General features: G+C 36.6%; 1 protein-coding gene across 7 annotated transcripts in view; it reads right to left on the reverse strand.

Moving 5' to 3' along the window:
* Positions 1–17,536, reverse strand: part of TASOR (transcription activation suppressor) — a 48,801-nt gene extending 31,265 nt beyond the window's left edge. For all 7 annotated transcript variants that reach the window (XM_061197007.1, XM_061197005.1, XM_061197006.1 and 4 more), the window contains exons 1-9: positions 16,963–17,536; positions 9,031–9,176; positions 6,980–7,072; positions 6,165–6,237; positions 5,652–5,743; positions 5,003–5,164; positions 3,235–3,359; positions 1,149–1,180; positions 305–410 (exon numbers count right to left, since the gene is read on the reverse strand). In XM_061197007.1, coding sequence (XP_061052990.1) covers positions 305–410; positions 1,149–1,180; positions 3,235–3,359; positions 5,003–5,164; positions 5,652–5,743; positions 6,165–6,237; positions 6,980–7,072; positions 9,031–9,176; positions 16,963–17,290 — 1,157 coding nt within the window. In that variant the 5' untranslated portion in view covers positions 17,291–17,536. The remainder of the gene's footprint in view (positions 1–304; positions 411–1,148; positions 1,181–3,234; positions 3,360–5,002; positions 5,165–5,651; positions 5,744–6,164; positions 6,238–6,979; positions 7,073–9,030; positions 9,177–16,962) is intronic.
* Between the last annotated feature and the right edge of the window lie 5,550 nt (positions 17,537–23,086).

Below are 23,086 nucleotides of genomic sequence, written 5' to 3' on the forward strand. Positions count from 1 at the left end.
GACAAAACTTTGAAAAATACTTTTAATATTTAAAATCACTAAGAAAAAATCTTATGCCATAAATGTGTATAACTATTTAGCCCATCTGCAAATCAAGACAGAAAAGCAGAGGGCTCATTCTGCCAACTAAGTTTCCAAAGTTATCAAATCAATCTTTTTTAAAACAAACCATTGTTTATATGTAAGTTCTTATGGATCAAAGTAAAATTTAAATGTAAGTTAGAAAAAGGAATTTTAATTGTAAGTAAGAACTGAATAATTAGCAACTACTAACTGCTATTTTCTTGTAATATAACATACTTACAGCTTGATAGGCAAAAAAGCACGAGTGGCTGACCTCAGAGAAATATAACACAAAAGCTTTCCTTTATTTAAAAGTTGTCCTTTCCACAACGTGTAGTTAAATTTATCTAAACAAAAAGAATGATGACACAACTCAGCCTCTTGGCAGCCCAGAAGCAAATATTTACTAGAACTAAGGGGAAAAACATCCAGAAACACAGTTTAAGTAGAACCACCAAAAGAAACCTTGACATTTCTATTTACAGGGAATTCAAATACTAGGATTTTTGTTTCAGGTATCTTTTCCCCTACAAAATTATTCCAGATGAAAATAACAAATTTATTTGCCTAAATGTCCTCATATCAGAAAGCTGAGGAGCAAAGACAATACAGTACTGCCCTCCTATTTCCCCCAAAGGAGACCATACTAAATCCAGTTAACTACATGAATCCCTCACAACGTCTTACAGCTTCCACTTGCGCTCTTCTCATTGCAAAGAAACTTGAAGATAGAAAGTGTCAATATTGCTTTTAATCTTCTCTCTCTTCTAAATTCTACACCTCTGATGAAGTTAATACTTTTAAAAGGCTGAGTTGTGAAACTTGTTCTATTTTTTACCTTTATCAATCAAAGTGCTAAAATTCTTTGGTCTATTCACAGTACCAGCAGATTCTCAAAGGAGACCTTATGTTTGGATGACCAAATGTTGATGCTACATCATAACATGGCCTCGAGCTTTTTCATACTTTGCAGATTCTCATTCATTATAAAAATAAAACAAAGTACTTAACTTATTAATTTTTTTACTCTACATACTTATTCTTTCGATTTATAAAACTAAAAGAAAGAAATATAAGAATCTTACCTGTGTTTCTATCTGCATTAAAGCTGTTAGATCTACAAATAAATTTTTAAAAAGAAAAAAGAAATATTACTGATTGCTAACAACATGAAAGTTAACATTCAGGGCATTGACAGAAATGCTATTTTTTAATGGGATACTGTACAAGAGAATTAAATCCTTCCCTCCCAGTATGAAGAACAAATTACTTATTACAACATTTAATAAATCCAAGTCTACTCAGAGAAATCAGAATCACTTACTTGGCTCAAATTACCGTATTTTCCCAAATTTAAGGGAGCTGTTTTTCCCAAAAATATCCATCAGGAGAGAATATAGTCCTTTAAAGTCTCTGTCAATTACTTTATTTTGGTGATGAGATTTGAGGAAATAGCCTCAATCATACTTAAATATTTACTAAGCTTCTATTATTTACTAGGCACAGTTCTGTGTAACAGAATTACAGGGATGAACAAAACCCCTGCCTTCATAGAGCTTACAGTCTCATAAGGAAGACAGACAACAATCAAAAAGTAAGTATAAAAAAAAAAAAAAAAAGTAAGTATATAGTTTACCAGATGATGATCGTTTTAAGTGCTATGGAAAAAGAGGAAGAAAGAAACTAAGGGTACATAGGTTTCAAAAAAAAAATCATGGAAGGTCTCACTGACAGTGTAAACTATGCAGCTAATTGAGGAATGAGGGGGAATAGCAAATGCAGAGGCAGGAGCATTCATGGCAGCATTCAAGGTACAACAAGGATGATCATTTTAAATGATATGGAGGGTCAAGAGATAAAATCAAAGAGGCAAAGAAAATTAACAGACAATCATTATTCTTGGGGGTATGACCTTATAATTAAGTGCTGGGTGTCTTTTAAAAATCACTGTTGAAAGGCACTATAGTAAATGTATCATGGAGATCACAAATATAGAGCCACCGGAAAAAAAAAAAAAAAAAGAATGAAAGAAAAACACAACTGTCAGGATATTACGCAAATCAGTACTTGTGGCTGTGGATGGTTTCCAGGGCTATTCACTGACCAAAAAAAAGTGCTGCATCTCAAACAACTTAAATGAAGAAAGACAATCTGATCTGAAAACTGATTAAAAGGTTGACCTCAAAAATGTCTGTTTCATGAAATGTGGCTTTTTAAAACTGCAGTATTTCTAAATTACTAGATATCATGCATGACTTTAAATCTGGGAACTCAAAGTAAAAATAAGTAGATATTTAACTGTTTCACCTACATCTCTGTAAATCTACTTATTCAATTTTGCCAAAACATTTTCTGGAATCACCCCATGGTGGGGGGGCGGGAAGAAACTGATTTGTATTTGGTCACCTTATATTAGAGCTTGTAAGAAATCATCAATGGCAATTTACTCTGACTGACCATCAGAATCACCTGGAAGCGTGTAAAAACTACCAAAGCCTAGGCTCCTTCATAAATACTTGATTTAACTGGTTTGAGATGGGGCTGAGGATTTGTAGAAGCTCCCCATTTCCAGGAGAGCTAATACACAAAATTTCACTTTTAAAAACTGCATTTGGGGGAATTCCCTGGCAGTCCAGAGGTTAGGACTCTGTGCTTTCACTGCCCAGGGCCCAGGTTCGATCCCTGGTCTGGGAGCTATGATCCCACGCGCTTCACAGCACAGCCAAAAACAAAAAAACAAAATCAAACAAACAAACCAACCTGCATTTGGGCATTCCCTGGTGGTCCAGTGGTTAGGACTCCGAGCTTCCACTGCAGGGGGCACGGGTTTGATCCCTGATCAGGGAACTAAGATCCTGCATGCCACGTGACATGGCCAAAAAAAACCCCCAAAAAACCAACTGCATTTATGCAGCTACACAAACCTTCAATATCAGGAAAAAAAGGTTAACCAGTGAGGTTTAAGTAAATTTTAGTTTTTATTTCCACACAGTTAAGTATCTGTCCTTCTAACTGACTTCTTAAAAGTCATCATCAACATTCATGAATCTAATTAATTTCAAGAGAAGGAAAGAAAATGGGAAGAAATACAAAGTGTTCCTCCTAACTCAGAAGTGCAGGATACGTGTTATAATACCATTCTGGATGACGTCTAAAATTCATGAGTCTTACCTTGATGAAGGTACGAACTTCAGAGTTTGTATATCATCTTTATAAGTAAAAGACACAACTGCGTATGGACACACGTGTCTCGGTCTTCGCCTTAGCTCATCAAAGCCATACTCATAAAAATAATACTAAAAATAAGAAAATGCAAAATTAACTTCCTTAAGAAGGCAAGAAGTAGACAGTGGAATCTTACAATTACCTGCCTGATTTCTGAGAAACACAATACCACTTAAGTACCTTTAATGAAAGATATCTTTAAGCACTGCTTGTCAATTTAATTAAAATAATTTGTACTTTATATTTATTTTATGATATAAAATATTCTGCTTCTATATATATATCAGATGCCAGGAAACTAATAGGTATTCCAAAAGTTTACTTCTGAAGAACTGACCAGTGGGAATGTGCAACAAATTTCCTCATGAAAATGAAACAAATGGAGCCTAAGCTCCCAGGTCAGCCCAGAAAAACCAATTTGATACAAAAGTAAAATACTAAGAACACAATCTCAAGCAAACCTAGCATTCTGCTCATTATTTCAAAAGAAAAACACATTTTTGACTCCAACTGCAGACAAAGCAACAAAGGGGAGGTGGCAGAGATTACAAACATAGGTGACAAAGGCAGCTGAACCTCTTCCTATTACCCTATCTATCTGCCTCTCCCCTTCACAACATTCATTAGATTAGGGTTTTCTGACCTGCAGTCTAGGGATTTTCATTAAAAAGAATGCCCTAGTTTATAAACAAAGCACTGTCCTTCAAAGTCCATTCTCTTGGGAAACTACTGATTTCAATAATGTTGCTGTTGCTCTAAAAATGCCTGGAATTTTTCTGGAAACATCAAGCCAATTTACAAGTTCTGCTAGAAAAACCAGTAATTACTTTATAGTTATATTTCATATCTACTAATACTACTGTCCAGAAGGTAATCAAATGAGTCAGCCCAGATGACTTTGGTGAATATAATTTTTGCTAAAAGCCCCCAACAATAGGTCTTGCCCACCGAGATTCTTCAAAAAGAAAAGAACAAGAATAAACTTTATTTTATGTAAATAAAGTAAAAATCAAAGAAAAGAAAAAGAAAGAACATTTCCAGGGAGGTTAGCACCACCACTTTTCACATACAATCCGTTTAGATATACACATTTTTTATACATTTGTTAAAAAGAGTAACATTATAGTCAAACAACATATAAAAACACAACGACTGATATTCATTAAATACACTTTTAAATATGTGTAGTTTACTATAAATCAATTACATCTGAATAAAACTTAAAGAATGAATTCTAAGTTTGCATTTTAGAAAAATACTAATAAAAATAGAAAATATCTACCAAATCAATAATACAAAGTGATATGAATTAAGGTAATTCAAAGAGCTTTAACTTTACCTTAAAGAATGAGCAATATTTTATTAGACAGGATCTTTCTAGGCCAGGAGAAACCAAGGCTTCAAGAGGAAATGAGATCGTTGAGGGCAGGAATTATACAAAAAACAGGCTGGAGGTCACAGTCTACAGGCAGGGAGAGCTAGCTAGGCTAAGGAATCTGAATATCACTGTAAGTCTAAGGGGGGCCACTGTTATGTTTCTGAGCTATCTTGGAAACACTGAACAAATAGCAGTGAGAGACACTGGAATCTAGCAGTGGTAAGTGGAAACCAGAGTCTAGTGTGGTGGCAGAGAGAACTGAAAGGGAGACATTTTAAAGGATTTAGTGACAAACTGATACGAGGTCATAACACTAAAATGGATCCAGGTACTTACCTGAGTAAGCTCATAAGCTCTATAAGCCAAAAGTGATGTAATTCTATTGGCATTCTTCGACACATGACATTCATGCTTTGGTGTTGGGTCCAAAGCACTTTTATTTAATATAGATTCCAAACTTTTTACGCCCATGGGGTCATATATACTCTTTATTTTACCCTAAAATACAGAAAACCTTTTAAGTCCACCAAAACCTAATTACTGACTGTATGACATTAACATTATAGAATAACTCTTTGAATATAGATTACCTGTAACAACAGTTTTTTTCCTGTAATACCTGGTAATAAAGTAATACCCAACACTTTTTACTAATATCGAAGCAGTAAGAAAAAGTTAACCAAAAAAAAAAAAAGCTTGTTTGAATTTAATACATGGAAATAAAAATTTTCTTCACAACACTTCACTAGCTTAAATAACATTATCAACATATTTCCCTCTCTTCAGTATTTTCTTTGGAAAAGAAAGCAAACTCTAAAGCTCAGAAAGCTCAGATTAAAGATGGCAAACCACTCTCAAAGTATCTTTATACACCAAACACAAGCAAACACTGGTTTTTAATTCAATCAAACCCCAAAAGATAGGGTCGACTAAAATCCAAGTCAAATGCTGTCTTTGATATATGAAATGTAAAAGTTGAAATTACCTTCATTATTTTAAAAATAACAACATCGCCCACTGCCCCAGCTTCCAAAGGATTAGCTTGTAATAAATCAGCATACCTAGAAAGATAGACACCTAGCAAAGAGGGAAAAATTAAAGTTTTATTTTAATATGGACACAAATATAAAAAGTCCAAATATTTAACATAAGAGATAAAAGGTATGACACCTTTAAAAAAAAATGTAATGATAGCTGATATTTAACCAAAGCAAAAAATAAAACTAGAAAAAACATAAAAAATCAAATTTTTCAAAATCACTAGGACTAGACTAAGACATTAAAAAAAAAAAAAGATAACCCTTGTTTAATTGGAACTATGCAAAATCAGAAACAAAGGATAAAACTGGTTTTCATTGCAGAACCTGAAACTAGTCTCTCTTCCTGGGAACATGACAAAGCATACATGAATTTAATTATAAGGACAACAGCGAAATTAGATAATATATTTTTAAAGGGCAACTTAGTAGTAGGTAAATGAAAAAAGAAAAAAGATTACCCATGGAAGGACTGCCAAGAATTGTTATTTTGGACTGGCCCACCTGTAATCCTTTTTCACATATGCTCTGAACCTACATAAACAAAACATTTCATCTTACAGTCAATACATTAAAAATGTGAAAAGACAGTTTGTAAACTTGTTTTAAGTAAAATCCAAGCTTCTAAAGTATATTTTTTTACATTACAGAAATTATACATATACATGCTAGTTTATGACTAAATATCAATGTGAAACTGGCTTACACTTCCAATGTAACCATAGTTGGAATCTATTTTTGTTTATGCCAGGTCTGACATACACTCAGAATTCATGCCATTCATATATATAAATATCCCCTTTTAGAAAGAATTAGTACTGGCAAAGTATTTAAAGAGAAATTAACTCCACCTAAAAACATCTTCCATCAAAGGAGAAAAAATAGTTCCCAGCACATATAATCAGTAATACAGAAGATAACCTACTTTAATAAAGGAAAAATTATTTACTATCAAGCACATTCCAGGGGGGAAAATTAGGTTTGATCAAAGAAAAAATGAACATATTTGAAAAGCAAATTATAAAACAATGAAATACCTTGCACTAAGTCATTTTTTCCATTTATACATCAAAAAATTGTTAGTTTATAAAAATCAAGTGTATAGTATAACTGATTCACTTTGTTATAAAGCAGAAACTAACACACCATTGTAAAGCGGTTATACTCCAATAAAGATGTTAAAAAAAAAAAATCAAGCGTATTGATTAATTGCAAATTTAGGTAACTTACAATGAAAGCACTTTCAAATTGTTTTTTATAAAATGGGTTCACTTACCTGATACCGATCAACCATCAGAAATGCATAGGATTCTGAAAGTTCTTTATCTAAACGACCATCAAACTTCAGTTCTCTTCGCTTTTCTGTAAACTAAATGAAATTAAATCTATAACAACTCCTTAGTATGTGATTATGTTTTTCAAGCTAAGAGTTTCAGGAATTTTATTTCAAAGAAATTCCAAATCAGCAATTCCCTGGCAGTCCAGTGGTTAGGACTCTGCGCTTCCACTGCTGGGGGCCTGGATTTGATCCCTGCCCAGGGAACTAAGATCCCACAAGCCACGAGGCACGGCAAAAAAAAAAAAAAAAAAAAAAAAATCCATATCTACCAAAGTGGAAATTATCTTTTCTCTCCCTGTAATTTCTGCACTTCATTTTTTCCCATTATAATTGGCTCTTTATCCTTACAATATAGTCAAATAAGCATCTAGTGCTAAACAATTTTAACTAAATTTCTATTAAAATCTTACCACACTCCAACTCTCCCATAGATTTTTAAGTTCATTTTTTGATTATCTTTGGATCTCTCATTTTACCTGACACGGTACACTGCATATAGGTGGTTTCATAAATCTCTGTTTAATGACCAACTTCTAAACTATAAACTCAATCAGGACAAGGAAAAATGTTTCATTTCTTTACAATTATATTCTCAGTGCCAAGTACATACCCATTTCCAGGATAAAAGAGTGACTTGATCTAAGTACATCTGAACTGTAAGTCACCCTAAACTGCTGGCTTTCACTTTTAGATACAAGCAAATAGATATGGAGCCCATACCTAACAGATTTACATGCCATGTTCAGGCTATTACTGATCTTCAATAATATAATTAATGAATCTTTAAATTTTCATATAAAATTGACAAATAATCCCTATCATATCATGAAACCACATCAAACTACCAAGGTTTTAATTTCCTCTGGGAGCCGGTAACATTCATCCACTTTAGGGATCCTTTCAAAGTTAAATTCTCATAGCACTAGATTAACCAACCTATAAAAGTACAAAATTAATAGTATTTCATGTACATTAGAAAGCAATATACACATCAAACATTTCTAAACAACTCATTTGTATTACCTCAGGATTATTATGGCTTTTCCTAAATCAAAACTCAAAAATGATTCTAATTTGTATATTAAACTTAAATTCACTACCTAACAGGCTCAACTATTCCCCTTTGTTCTCACTTTTTCACTAAGAATTTCTACTAATGATATTAGGATAATTCAATTACCAGGCAATAGCTGGGGAAAAAATTAAGCATATCCTAAAAAAAAAAAAATACGTATTTTATTTCATTAACCTTCCAATTTAGACATAATATGCTCTTAGAGATTCCATTTAACTAACATACGCTTCAAAGAGCAAAAAGCCTTGTAATGAATTTACAATTAAGCCATTATACAATAAGCTAGCCCTATGCTTAAGATTCATTGTTAGTAAAAGAAGTTATCTTACACAATCACACGTTAATTTAACAGAACAGATAAATGTAGTGCAATATCAACAGTGTTTAGGGAAAACAACATGTCATTTAAAACTTGTTTTTCCCCTCCATAATTTGGCTTTCCTAAGAACTTTAGTATTTTTAAAGAAAAGGAAGAAAGTAAAACAAATTCCAGGCTATTAACTGGTTCCGAAGAATCTTACAAAAGGCACAATTTAAAACATACCTCCTGGACTTCCCTGGTGGTACAGTGGTTAAGAATCCACCTGCCAATGCAGGGGACACGGGTTCGAGCCCTGGTCCGGGAAGATCCCACATGCCACGGAGCAACTAAGTCCGTGCGCCACAACTAGCGAGCCTGTGCTCTAGAGCCCGTGAGCCACAACCACTGAGCCTGCATGCTGCAACTACTGAAACCCGCACACCTAGAGCCCGTGCTCTGCAACAAGAGAAGCTACTGCAATGAGAAGCCCGCATACAGCAATGAAGAGTAGCCCCCGCTCGCCGAAACTAGAGAAAGCCCGCGTGCAGCAATGAAGACCCAACACAGCCAAAAATAAATTAAAATAAATTAAAAAAAAAAAACAAAACATACCTCCTTTTCCAAAAGCTCATTATGTATCAAGCAAGCACGTCTGTAGTTAAAATTTGTTACTGAAGTTGGTTCAAGGTAAGATGAGTGGAGAATATTTAAAACATCTTCAAATTCCCGAGAGCCTGGAGTTAATGGCTGAAAAAGTGCTAAAATAAAAAACAGTATTAATTTTAAGATTCCATCTTAAAGGTAGTTTTTATATTTTTGTGGCTTTGTTAATGTAACTTTTAAATAAAGTTAAAAAAAAAGCATCAAGGCTATCTTATTTTGTGATAAGCGAAAGAGATACTTATTAATTCATTGAAGAAAAAACTCTTCAGCAGTGAGCATCTGGCATTACACATGCAGAAAAGGAAGTTACAATTTTGCAAAACTTAGGGGATGCTACACTAGGCAACCTAAGCTGCTTAAAGACGCTCATAAGAACCTGTGCATAAACTCAACTTGCCTCAACTCCTATTTTATGTTACATTTAGGTAGTATGTCTAGGACTATTTATTTCAGCAAATGAAATGCTTATGCCATAAGTAAAAGCATAAAAACATTTAAGACACTTAGCTGTCTATACAATAAAATGATTCTATCTGGTTTTTAATACTAAAGTTAGAATAAAATATGCTGCATCCATTAGCTTCTTGTATTACCAATATAAAGTAGGAGGATATTTACTATGAAAACTTGGTGAAATGGAAAGATGTGGAACTTTGGAGACAAACCAGGACACAAATATCAGGTCTTGCATTTACTGGCTTTGTGGGATACCCTGGGTAAATCAATTACTTAACAAAACAAGCTCAGTACTTTCTTCAGTAAAAAGGAGAACTCCAGCTATCCTAATAACCACTATATGCCGTATGGCACATAAGACAACACGTGGAAAAGGCTCTAAGCACAGCATCTGGTGCAAAGTAAAACAGTAAAAGTTTTTATTCCCCACTCCACCAACTACTGCACACTCCCTTTAATTTTTAAAATACTCAAGTCAAATATACAATTTGTTCTTCAAACAGTAGCCTAATAACCTCAAATTTCCACTTTACGCATGAAATAATTTAACTTATAAATTTCAAACATCAAGTCTATATATGTACCTTCCCCAAACCAAAAGGAACCACTTATTTTTCACTGTAGATAGAAGTATTCATAGAACTTATGTTATATGCTATTACCTTAATTTCTTTCAAGATACTATATATAAAGAGTCAATAAATGTCATTCAAAATACTTTTAGGCCACTACTGAAAGCAGTGTTCTACTTGTACATACTCTCAAAGGTACTAGAGAGCAGCTGTTTTTACTGTATTCCCTATAATGTCAAATGACATATCCATTCATCCACCAAACCATGTATATATTACAAAAGTGCCTGTAAAAATGTAGCTGTCAATGAGAGAATGTGTATAGAACAAATGATTCCCACTACTTTGGAATTGCACACTAAAAAAGGTGGCAGTGGGGATAAAATCAACATACTTATAATAATGCAATAAAGACAGTAGGAGTAAGCAGGAAAAAAAACACTCAAAAAGAACTAAAGAACTACTAAACACAGAGTGTCCTATAATAAAATTTATAGCAGATGGATATACTCAATAATCTATTGATTGTAAGCTCCATGAGAGGAGGAACTATATCTGCCTTGTTCATTACTCTATCTTTTCTTGGGGCACTGGCCCCAAGTTGAATGACTGAGTAAGTGAGTGAAGATGAGAATAAACTTTGTCAAGATTTTTTTATATTGAATACAAATATATTCTAAACTACCAAAATATGATTGTTGTCATTTTAAATTAGGTGTCACAAATTCAACCATTCAGTGATATATAAAACAAAATGAAAGCTCAAAAAACAGAGAAATCCATTCTCTCAATTCAAATCTGTTTTATAGAATATAGTAGGAGAAAACGTTTTATCTTTGTGTCTGTCCCCAACTAAACTGGAAAAACTTGTGAGGGAAAACAGCATGTGGAATAGTTTTCATAGGCTTTCACATCCAAAATGAGCCAAGCATGATTCTTAAAGTTGGGTTTTATGTATGATTGATTTTTATGTTTCTAAACTAACAAGTGACTTCAGGTATCTAAAGATGTGCCAAAAAGAAGTATCAAAAGAAGTAGCTTTAAATTTCTATTAAATTTTACAATCTACAAAATGAAATCATTTTCCTTAGCTAAGCTATTCCAACACTATTTCCACTGTCAATCTAACCAAAAGTGAAAGATTCGAGTTAAATCATATAAACTTATATAGAAATTAACTTTCAAATTATTCTCAAAAAAGTACTTAACATTTCTGTTTCATTCCAAAGCAATGTCCTAGAGTCACCTCAAGTAGTACTCAAGTAGACTGCCAGTGTGAAAAAAATTCTTGTGAATAAAAATACAGAAAAAGGCGCAAGATTTTAGGTCTAACAATACCTGTGTCCTAGTAAGTATTTTATATTTCAAATACCTCAGTTGGCTTTACTAGTTAGGCCAAAGTTATAATTTCTAGTTTTTCTTCCCAATTATCAATTTCTATAAGAATAAAATTATGCTATAACTATATTTTTAAAGATTTCAAGTCAATGTGCTGGTAATAGTAGTTTAGAAATATAACCAGTTTATGTTCTGAATGTACATTCCCTGGTGGTCTATTTTGTCCTTAATAATCCTCTAAAGGACATACCTGATCAACACATCCTGTCACTTCTTTTAAAGAAAACATATACACATCACAGTATTATGGGTCATCATTTGAGGCAATAATAATAAATAAACCTATAACTACCCGTAGGGGAACAGAACATTTTATATATTTATCATCCATTTCACATAAGGAAGTCAGAATCCAATATACTGTTCTCTGGATTCTGACAATTTTTGAGTCTAACAATTAGTGGCTCATTATTCCTTTTCAGGTACTGTACTAAAAGCTTTATATGCATTATCTCATTTAATCATCGAAACCACCCTATGACGTTCATTATGCCCATTTCACAAATGAAACTGAGCTAACAGTTAACTTGGCCCAAGGTTAATACGTGAATAGGGCAGGTGTGAATTCAAAATCAGCCTCCCTAGCTGCAAATCTTGTTTCCTGAACTATAAGTAAAAGATGTATGTGGGTGTATAAGTGCTGAAACAAATCATTGCAAGAGCTGGAAAAACAGAATTGTTTCCTCATTTTAGACCGAGAAATTATATTAGCTACATGGAAATTAGCAATAAAAGAATTTGATGTCTAGAATGCTCTTTCTACCCTCATGTCTTCCTTTGAATCTCATTTCTTAGTATTTCTTTCTCATTTAGTGCATTTAACAGGGCCAAAAGCCATAACTAACACCCTTTTTTGGTTTATAAAGGTTAACAGCAGTCGTAATAATTCTTCCAGACATTAAGAAACATATACTTTTGCTTATTTACAGTGCTTCCATCAAATTCATGTCAGAAAGATAGTTACTGAGTTGATTTCTGATAATTCACAAGGCTTTTCTATTGACAAAACTGATGATAGATGTGTTTTCATCATTTTTTTTCCCTTTTGTCCACACTGCATGGCATGCAGGATCTTAGTTCCCCAACCAGGGATCAAACCTGTGCCCCCTGCAGTGGAAGCATGAAGTCTTAACCATTAGACCATCAGGGGAGTCCCTTTTATAGATGTGTTTTTATGGGGTTCAAGAAAAGATTTAGAAGGGCACTTGGAGATTTATAATTCAAATGAGGAAACCGACTGTATCACAGAACCACAACTAGAATTGAGTATTTTATATTACTGGTAGCATACAAAACATACTAAGAATTAAATGTTAAATTTAAGCAGCTGGAATAGACATAAAATTAAGGTCACCAAATAGTAGCTTTGTTTCTTAGTCAAAGGAACATTTTTCCTCAACTACTTTTACCAACTCATTTAGTGTCAATGCCACTCTTTGTGTTTGTATTGTTTATGTGTATATGTAAAAAAAAAAAAAAAATCGTAAGTGTAAAAACAAGCTAAACTTTTAAAAAAAGATGGACCAGTGTTATCAAAATATACCAAGGGAAATTCCAAAATATACATTCCAATTTAAAGTAATTCATGGAAGAAAAGGAAATAGCAAAGAGTAGGCTGCGGATCTCATTGGTCTGCAATTCTCTCTGAATCCATCTCTCTGATGTCTGTGGATATTAATGACTAAAATACAATGAATATCCATTTGTTCCTCATGATAATTTAGACATTTTAAAAATCATTTTTCTTCAGTCTAATAAAATTACTACAGACATAATACTGTAGGAATGGGTGATTCATGTCTACTCATGATTGAACATAGTGCAGAATCAGGAATAAACATTCTAGCAGAGATCTAGAGAGATAACAAATATGAAACTTGACTTTTTTTGGACTGGGGAATATGTCAAAGAAAGTTTTACCTCCATTACTTAGAATTTATATGCGCCTATCAAACGTTTTATGTGGATGACTGGATTCTGCCTGTACATTCCTGCTCAGATTTACTTCTATGTAGGGAAAACTGTGGTACTTAGAACCAAGCCATTCATATACAACTACTAGAACATCATGCAAATTTCCTTAAGAAAGAGACTCAACCCCAAAGTCTTCAAAAAGACAACTCCAAATTTTGTGGGAAAAGATGGGGATTTGGGAGGAGAATTGGCCTTTAATTTTCCTGAACTAGACCAGTATGGATGCAGGTGCGTAAGAGCATTTAGTTTGTGATGCACCTGCATGAGATGCAGACGCATGAGAGCAATTAATCTTGTGCCCTACATAAAGTATTAACCAATAAACATTTTCCAGAAAGTGAATCATTACTACTTCATTTCCCAAGACCTTTGGAGGGAAAAATTATATCAAATACAATTACTGATTTTAATTTACTTTTGATGACTTACACTATCAGATTTTAGAGTAAAAGAAGGCAATAGTGAAACATCTACTGACAAAGTGCAATTCCACAATTTGGTTAAATGTAACAGTGACTCCTTACAGTACAGAAAGTAGCCCAGCCAATAAGTAAACAGAATAGCACATAGATCACAAAGAGTAAAATCTTACTCTTCCAGTCAACAGATCACTTAATCTGTGAGTACTGATTAAATGTGTTAATTTTCTAATGAATATAATTTCTGAATCTCAAAATTCCCCAGGGAGGAAGACATACTAAACATCACTAAATTTAATAGCTGTTAAAAAAAAAATTTTTTTAAGTGAACTAAAACTTTCCTACAATAAAAAATAAGAAGTACTCTACACCTAGGTTCAAATTCCAACTCCACGATTTACTAGCTGTGTAACCTTGGGCAAGTTATTTACCTCAGTAGTTCAGTTTCCTCATCTGTAAAATGGGAATAGTACCTACCACATAGGATTACTGAAATTTAGTTAGTACATATAAACTGCTTAGAACAATGCCTATAACTTATTAAGCACTATAAAGTGTTTGCCAATATTATTAATTAGAATGGCAGTATTTTGGATGTTATGCTACTGTGAAGACCAATAAAAGAACTGAGTCAAGTTATACTCACAAAGGTTTACCTTTAAGCTACCAAAAACATATGAGTCCTAATCTTAAATTTCACTGGAAAAGCAGTCACAAGCAAAGGTCTGCCATATTAAAATACGAATGCAACAGAACCTTTGATACTGAAAAGTTCAAGCAGAGGTATCTACTGAAAATGATCTAATATTCATGATAAAAGACTCAGATGACCACACCACTAAGACCTAGCCAAATCCTATACATAAAGTGATACCTTTCAAGTCTTCCAAGAGGAGATTATCTTGGGATCAAGTGTGAAACTAGCAGTACCTGCCACACTGTTTCTGATAAAGCATTTTTTTAATGAAAGGTATATTTTTCTATTAAATTCTATCACCAAGTATTAACTCCTTTCAGGTTGGACAGGATGAAGTCCATGATGGTAAAAAGTTGCTTATTTAAGTTTTAAAATTGCTATTTAGATCGCTATTGCACCATTTGAACAGCTGCTGCTCAGTGTACAAATATTTAGACAAGTTAAAAATTACTCACTTTCGCTAAACATGAAAAAAGTCCACTGTGTTATATTTTCCTTACCAAAACCTCCCTAAGAGGAGAAAGGTAACAAATTTCCCCCAAAGAAGCATCAGACTCAGGGGAGAAAACAAAAACAACTAGGTTTTATATTTCCTAATTCCTCAATTATTATCTACTTTTAATGTGTTCAAATGAAGTCTATTTTACAGCAATCTCTGGATTTATCTAATTTAAAAAAAAAAACAACACACATGCAAACAGTGCCTTTCAACATTTCCTAGTGCCCTCCCACATTTCAACCCAAATGGGTTTTATGCCAATTTCCTGATCCTATCAAAAATTAAAAGGAGGTACATCATGCTTTGTTTTGCTTAAAACCCTAAAAAAACGGACTTCAAAACTGTATCAAGCTAAAAAATTTTTAAAAAAGAAAAAAATCCAACCTCCTACTTTGATCCTATAACCAGAGCCCATCTGAATCTACTTCCAACCTACTCTCTACCAATTGATAACTTAGGATGAAATCTAATTTTCCCCATATAGACTATACATCTTAACTAAACCAAAAGGATTGATAACCTTGACCTTTACAAGAATTCTCTTGAACCCTAAAATGTATTACATTAACTCGCTTAAAAGATACTTCTAGAAACATTCTGCATGCTAGTGGACAAAAGGTAACTTCATCTTTCTCAACATGGTTTCTCATACCAAGGATTTCCCTGGCTTTATCATCCAAATAGAAATTAACAATTTGACTTTATTTGTATCTTACTGACAGAAGGCTAACAATTTCAGGTGTGCAAATGTAGCTGGTTATGCACATGGCAAGAGGAAGCACATGCTTCATTCAAGAGTCTCTTTACCAAGATTCAAGTTAGAAATAAAAAACGTTTTCCGCAAATAAGAAAATTCCTATTACTTTCCAAAGTAAATCTGAAAAACGGAATCACGCACTAAAACAAAAAGAGGCTTTAAATTGACTAAATCCAGACAGAGTATCCCAAATCACTGGATAGTCAAAAATTGTTTTCTAAGAATTGAAAACGATAATTTCCTCCATTAGAAAGGTGTCACAATATGGCATTAAGTTTTAAAAACGTAACGTACTTCATTTAACTGTTCCCATATTGGTTCCAAAAACCAGACTGGACTTTTAAATTTTTTTCTGAAGTTCTCGCATCTGCAAGATCAAGTTGGTGACTCTTGGGCATAAGCTGACCTCTATTTTTTTCCATAGGGAAATTACTGCACCAAGAACCTACCTTCCCAAGCTTCTCAAATACAAGAAAAAAACATACTAAAATTGGATTTAGAGAGAGCCCTATCTAGCGCTTCAAAAACGAGAAAAAAAAATCTACATGGAAATGAAGTGTGATGGAAAACAGCAGTGTGCATGAATCACATCTAACGGAGATGTCTAAACAAGGGAAGACGCTGACATCGAGCAAATTTCAAGTAGACGCATAGAGCTGAAGAATTTCCACAGGGAGAAGCACTTGTGGTCCTCTCAACGCAGTGGCCTTGGAGAAAGCCCCAGAATCCATGGCCACGGGTTATTTCCACAGTGAGACTTCTCAGAAGCATCCTTAGGAGGACACATCAGCTTCTCTGCCTTCAAGGGCTGGGAGGGAGGGGCGCCGAGCACCATCTTTCCTCTCTGGGAGCTGCAGCCTTACGGACAAGCTTCAAACCTGAGCTACTTCCAACTTCCACGGGGAGAGGGGGAGCAGGGAGCGTGGTTCCACCGCTTTTCTCTCGCACCAAGCGCAGCAGCTGGGCGGCCGTGGCAGTGCGGGGAGAGGCGGCTGGCGCTGCATGCGTGTTTACGTGTCTCGGATGGGTGTGGGAAGGAGACAGAGAGGTTCTAATGAAAAGATGGAGGGGAGAGAGAAAGAGGGGTTGGGAAAAAGGGGAAGCACCACCTTTCTTTTCTCTGCTCTTCCTGGGGATCTGAAAACTCCTCCTAACGGGTCTTTCGGGCTCTTCGGGGCCTTTGGGCAGAGCGGCCGCGCCCGCCTCACAGGAGTCCTGAGGCTGCTCGTGGCAGAGGCTCGGGGCGGCCTCGGCAGCCGCGGTCTCCTCAGGCCCGGCGCCGCCGCCGGGCTCCGCGACGCTGACGCCGCCGCCATTTTGTGGGGAGGACTCAAGCTCCGGAAGCGCCTGCTTCATCTCGTCGTCTCCGCCGCCGCCGCCACTTTCCCAGCTCGCGTCCGTCGGCGGAGAGGCCTCCGCCTCCGCAGCAGTCGCCATCGCGCCGGCGTGAGGAGCGCCGGGAAGCTTCTGCCTACAAGGTCGACGGGGGTGGGGGGAAGGGGTGGCGGGCCAGCTTCGCCGCCGAGCTGCTCTCAGCCCACCCACCCCCTTCCCCCCCGTGGCCGCTGGCCGCTATCCCGACCCAGCAGCCTCTCGGGGGCCTCAAAGCGGGCGCCACAACCGTGCGGCCCAGCCCCAAAAGCCGCTCCTCGCTCGGGCAGTTCTTCTGCCGGCCCCCACCACTCAACGTGCTGGCGTCGGGGCCGGGAGGGGGCGGGGCCATCTCGGAGAGCTCCACCAATGGGGGCGCGGCGCCCGCCTCCGCGGGTGCGGACAGACAGCGCCGGGGGGCGGAGCCTTGGGGCGCGGGAGCCCGCCAAAAGGGGCGACCGCAACGTCCGGAGAGTACCTCGACGCCGCGGCCGGCTGCGGGGTGGATGGGCCTCAGGACGAGCTGCGAGTTCCCGGAGCACGCTCGGCCAGTGTTGCAGGCGAGGGAGGCGCGCTGCGCCAGGTCCCGGGAACGCAGGCGTCGCCTGTTTCCGGGCAAGATTACCCGGCTTCTCCGCGCACGATTCACATCGGCCAGGACAGGACAGGACAGAGGCAGTGGTTTTGGGACGATCTCGGCTTTGTGAAATATTTACGTGTATGTAAAGGTCTGGAGTGGCGATAAGAGAGTGGGCTGCAGCGATAAGAGCATGAAAGCCTCGGGGGCCAGCTTCAGCGACCTGCAGTTCCCACCGAATCTTGCATCTTTACAATAGATTACTCCCACCCTCCCCCTTCTTTTATCTAGAAGGGTTAGAACCAGTGGCACGCCTCCAGCAAACAGTCGATACCTTGGTCCTTTGATTTGACTTCATAGCCTAATGTTAACAGGATTTGGTTCTGGGGAGCTTGAGGAGAGAGGGGCTGCTGGCTTTTAGATTTTCCTTTGGTGTTTCAGTTTTCCTCAAGTGCGTGTGTATTAAAGAAAAAAAGAAACGTCTGCAGCCACGTTAAAAAATATACAGCAAGCGATCGCTTTCCCTTAAAACAACTTGACAGTCAAGTAGAAGGCCTTTAAAATAGCTTACACTGACTAGGTTGAAACTACTATTTATTTGGGTTATGGTGAATACAGAAAATGGAATATTTCTTGGGTCCTTTCTATACGCTAGGCACTGGACAAAGCGATTTACGTATACTATGTACATTTAATCCTCACAACAACAGATGTTAGGGAGATACTATTATGCACAATTTAAAATAAGTGTTGCAATTAGGAGTATGGGATTAATAGAAACACACCACTGTAAAACAAGGATTTACTGTATAGCACATGGAATTGTGTTCAATATCTTGTAATAACCTATTATAGAAAAGAATCTGTAAACCAACTATAGTTAAATAAAAAATAAAATAAGTATTGCAAGATATAGAACAAATTAACAAAATGAGAATTTGAAGCTAGGTCTGTTTAACTCCAAATAAAGTACTTGCCCTTGACTGCTTCTCTTAAGACCTAATCTTCACAGCAGCTCTGTACCTTTATGCATTTTATGTATGGAGAAATGAGGATTGACATTTTGCTCCATCTCTAAGCAGTAGAATAAGGATTGGGACCCAGACCTCAATTTTCAAACTCCAGGAGTTGACTGACCAAGCCTATAATTATAATAAAACCCTAGGCTTTGCCACGTGGCTGCTACTTAAAGAGCATTCCCAACGGCAATAGCAAAATTGGATTCCAATGTCCTGTGATAAATATCATACCTGTTTAACAGCTAATAGGAAAAGCTAATCATGACTTGCCCAACCTATTTGAATCAGCTCAGTAAGTCATAGGAAAGTATAAAACAATTATTCCTTTTAGTAAATAGTTAATATAAAAACATTTTAAAATACTGATGAAAACACTAGGGCCATGTTGAGGCAAAATGCTACATTATTTTAAGTTAACAGTTACCCTCGAAATTTGGAGGAAGAGGCTTTACTTGATAGTAGAGGCTATCAGAAACACAGGTGTTGGGGTCTCCAAAGGGTAACTCTGTTGTTGGTTCATTAAAGGCATTTCTAAAAACTCATTTTTATCAGATTAAAGATAAGTAGGAACAACTGCATACTGGTGCCACTACTCAGCTAAGGCTTTCCTCATTTGGTCAGCAAAAGCCAGCTTAACTCAGAAGGTAGAAGTCCTAGGATATGTATAAGGCAAACACACCAGTTGGTGGTAAAGAGTACCTAAAACTAAGGCCAGAGAGAACCATTAGTCTTCCACAGAAATAGAATCTTAAATTCGGTGAGGATAAAATTTTTCTTCATTCCAAGTCATTTATTTTTTTTAAATTTTAAATGAATTGAGTATTATTCCTTATAAGGTATAAGAGGATTGGGAAGCTCTAATATATAATTTTAACTATATATTCAATTATTGTAGATTAAAAAATTTAGGTTCAGCTGGATAACATTACTACTATTCAGTATTAGAAATATTTTTCTGTTGTTTATTAGGGGCTAAGCACTGCTGTGTGCTGAAGATATAATTCTGAAGCAAAGGGACATGGGTACCTCTTTCACGTTTACAGTTCATCAGAAAATATGTCTAAAACTAGAATCTATGGTGATGGCTAAGCAGAGACCTAAAAGTTAAGAATCAGCTACAGGAAAGGAATAGAGGGGGCATAAACTTGCTATCTCAGGAACACTAACACACACAGTGAGATACAGAGGGTATCCAGATATGTGTTTATATACATGTATGCATATAGATATCCAGTATATGGGGATGGGGGTTCAAGGGGAGGAGCTACCACTGATACACAAGGTTCTGAAGCAAGAGCTACCAAAGGTTAAAGATATAAAAGCTACCTTGGGGACTTCCCTGGTGGTCCAGTGGTATAAAGAATCCGCCCTGCAATGCAGGGGACTCGGGTTCAATCCCTGGTCAGGGAACTAAGATCCCACATGCCGGGGGGCAACTAAGCCTGCACGCCATAACTACTGAGCTTGTGCGCCTCAAGTAGAACCCACGTGCCGCAAACTACAGAGCCCACGCGCCCTGGAGCCTGCTCGCCATAACTAGAGAAGAGAAAGCCCACAGACCACAACTAGAGAGAAGCCCATGCGCCACAACAAAGAGCCCATGCACCGCAATGAAAGATCCTGCGTGCCTCAACTAAGACCCAACGCAGCCAAAAATACATTAAATAATAATTTTAAAAATTAAAAAATAAAATAAAACCTACATTGTCCCCTACCCTAAGTAATGGACAAAACAACAACACAAGGAAAACTAGAGAACAATGAGATAGTATATAATTAAGTATGCAGGGACCACAATTGCCTTTTTAAACTGGACACACAAAAATAATCCAGTTCAACTCTTCATTTTAAAAATAGGAAAAGACAGTGGACCAAGATCACATAGCAGGCTAGTAAGAAGAGTTAACATTCATTGAGCACTTTCTGTGTGCCAGGCACTGGTATTAGGAGTGTTACATGTATTGAATCATTAATCCCCACAAAAAGTATTAATGCTATCCATATTTTACAGATAAGGAAACTGAGACAGAGGGGTTATTTAACTTTCTTATGGTCATTTCAGTTTTAAGTGGCAGAACCAAGATTCTAACCCGGGCAGTCTGCCTTCAAAGCCCATGCTCTTAATAACCACCCTAGGCTAACCTCTCTTGTTAGTAGCAAAACAAAGTCCAGAACTCAGTGCATTTTCCACTATGCCATTTCACCCCCCTTCCTCAAACAGTACTATAAAAGACAGGATATAAATATTATAACTCAGCAATAACTGCCAGTATTACTGAAGCATAAACCTTTGACCTAGCAATTTTACTTCTAGAAATTTGTAGTAGAGATATGCTCATTCACATTTGAAAGGTTTATTCAAGGATATCCATTGTTGTTTGTAATGGGATATCAAGTGTTGTTTGTAATAGTAAAGAATTGGAAACTAAATATCTATCAATAGGGTATACCCATAAAAGAAATACTGATACATGCCAAAACATGGATGCATCTTGAAAACATGCTAAGTGAAAGAAGCCAGACACAAAAATCCACATACTGTGTGATTCCATTCACATGAAAGTTTAGAATAGTCAAATCCATAGAAACAGAGAGAAGATTGATGGTTACCAGGACCTGGAGAGAGCGGGGCAATGAGGATAGACTGACTGCTAATGAGTATAGGATCTCTTTTGGGGTGATGAGAATGTTCTGGAATTAGGTATGAAGATAGTTGCACAATTTTGTGAATGTACTAAAAACCACTGAGTTATACACTTTAAAGTATGTAAGGATGGATTTCATGATATATGAATTATGTCTGAATTTTTTTTTAAATAGAGGACCTAGGTATTACCAGAGGATGGAGATTCCAAGCAGCAGGGAGTCTCTCCCATTGCTGGCTTTGAAGAAGCAGCCTGCCATAAATTCTACAGGTGCCAACAACTTGAGAGATCTTGGAAGCAAATTCTTTCCTAGTGAGTCTCCAGGTAAGAATGCAGTCCAGCTGACACCATGATTTCAGCTGTGTGAGGCCCAGGCACAGAAACCAGCTAAGCCATGTCCATACTCTGACCTACAGAAACTGTGAGATGATACACGGATATTGTTTGAAGCTACTAAGTTTGTGGTAATTCGTTATGCAGCAATAGAAAACTAATACAGAGGCTACAAAACACCTGGCTTTTCTAAGTGCTTTGCATATGTTAAATTTATTTAATTTGCACAATAAACTCTGTGAGGGGGCTTCCCTGGTGGCACAGTGGTTAAGAATCTGCCTGCCAATGCAGGGGACACGGGTTCAATCCCTGGTCTGGGAAGATCCCACATGCCACGGAGCAACTAAGCCCGTGCACCACAGCTACTGAGCCCGCATGCCACAACTACTGAAGCCTGGGCGCCTAGAGCCCGTGCTCCGCAACAAGAGAAGCCACCACAATGAGAAGCCCGCGCATCATGAGAAGAGTAGCCCCCACTCACCACAACAAGAGAAAAGCCCGTGCGCAGCAACAAAGACCCAACACAGCCAAAAAATAATAATAAAATAAATAAATTTATTAAAAAAATAACTCTGTGAGGTAGATACTCATATTTTCCCCATTTTTCTGATGAAGAAGCTCATTAAGTGCTAAAACAAAACAACCAAGGTACAGAACAGGATGGATAGAGTGTTCGCATTTGTACCCCAAAAAGGGCAAATACAGTTATGTATATACACCTATTTGCATAAAACTTTTGTGGAAGGCTACATAAATGACTAGCTACAGTGGTTGCCTGTGGAAAGGGAACCAGGGCTGGAGGGCAGAGGTGGGAGAGACTTCTCAGTCCATATCTTTTTATACTTTAAAGCATATGAATGCATCACTTACTAAAAAAAAAAAAAAAAAATTTTAAAAAGAAAGGGGGGGAGGGATAAATTAGGAGTTTGGGATTAAAATAGTCACACTACTATATATAAAATCGACAACAAACAAGGACCTACTGTATAGCATAGGGAACTATACTCAATATTTTGTAATAACCTATCATGGAAAAGAATCTAAAAAAAGAATATATATATACATATATATCTGAATCACTTTGCTGTACACCTGAAAGTAACACATTGTAAATCAACTATATTTCAATAAAAATTTTTAAATTAAAAAATAAAATAAAGAGAAAGGGAAAAAGATATAGAAGAGCATGCTGAGAAGCTGTCGTTGTGATTACACAGTAGTTCATGCAAGAATGAAACAGTAGTATCTTAATAATCATCCAGAAATCCAATACAGAGATTTTAGAAGG

The sequence above is a fragment of the Eubalaena glacialis genome, chromosome 7 (genome assembly GCF_028564815.1).
Source record: "Eubalaena glacialis isolate mEubGla1 chromosome 7, mEubGla1.1.hap2.+ XY, whole genome shotgun sequence".
NCBI lineage: Eukaryota > Metazoa > Chordata > Mammalia > Artiodactyla > Balaenidae > Eubalaena > Eubalaena glacialis.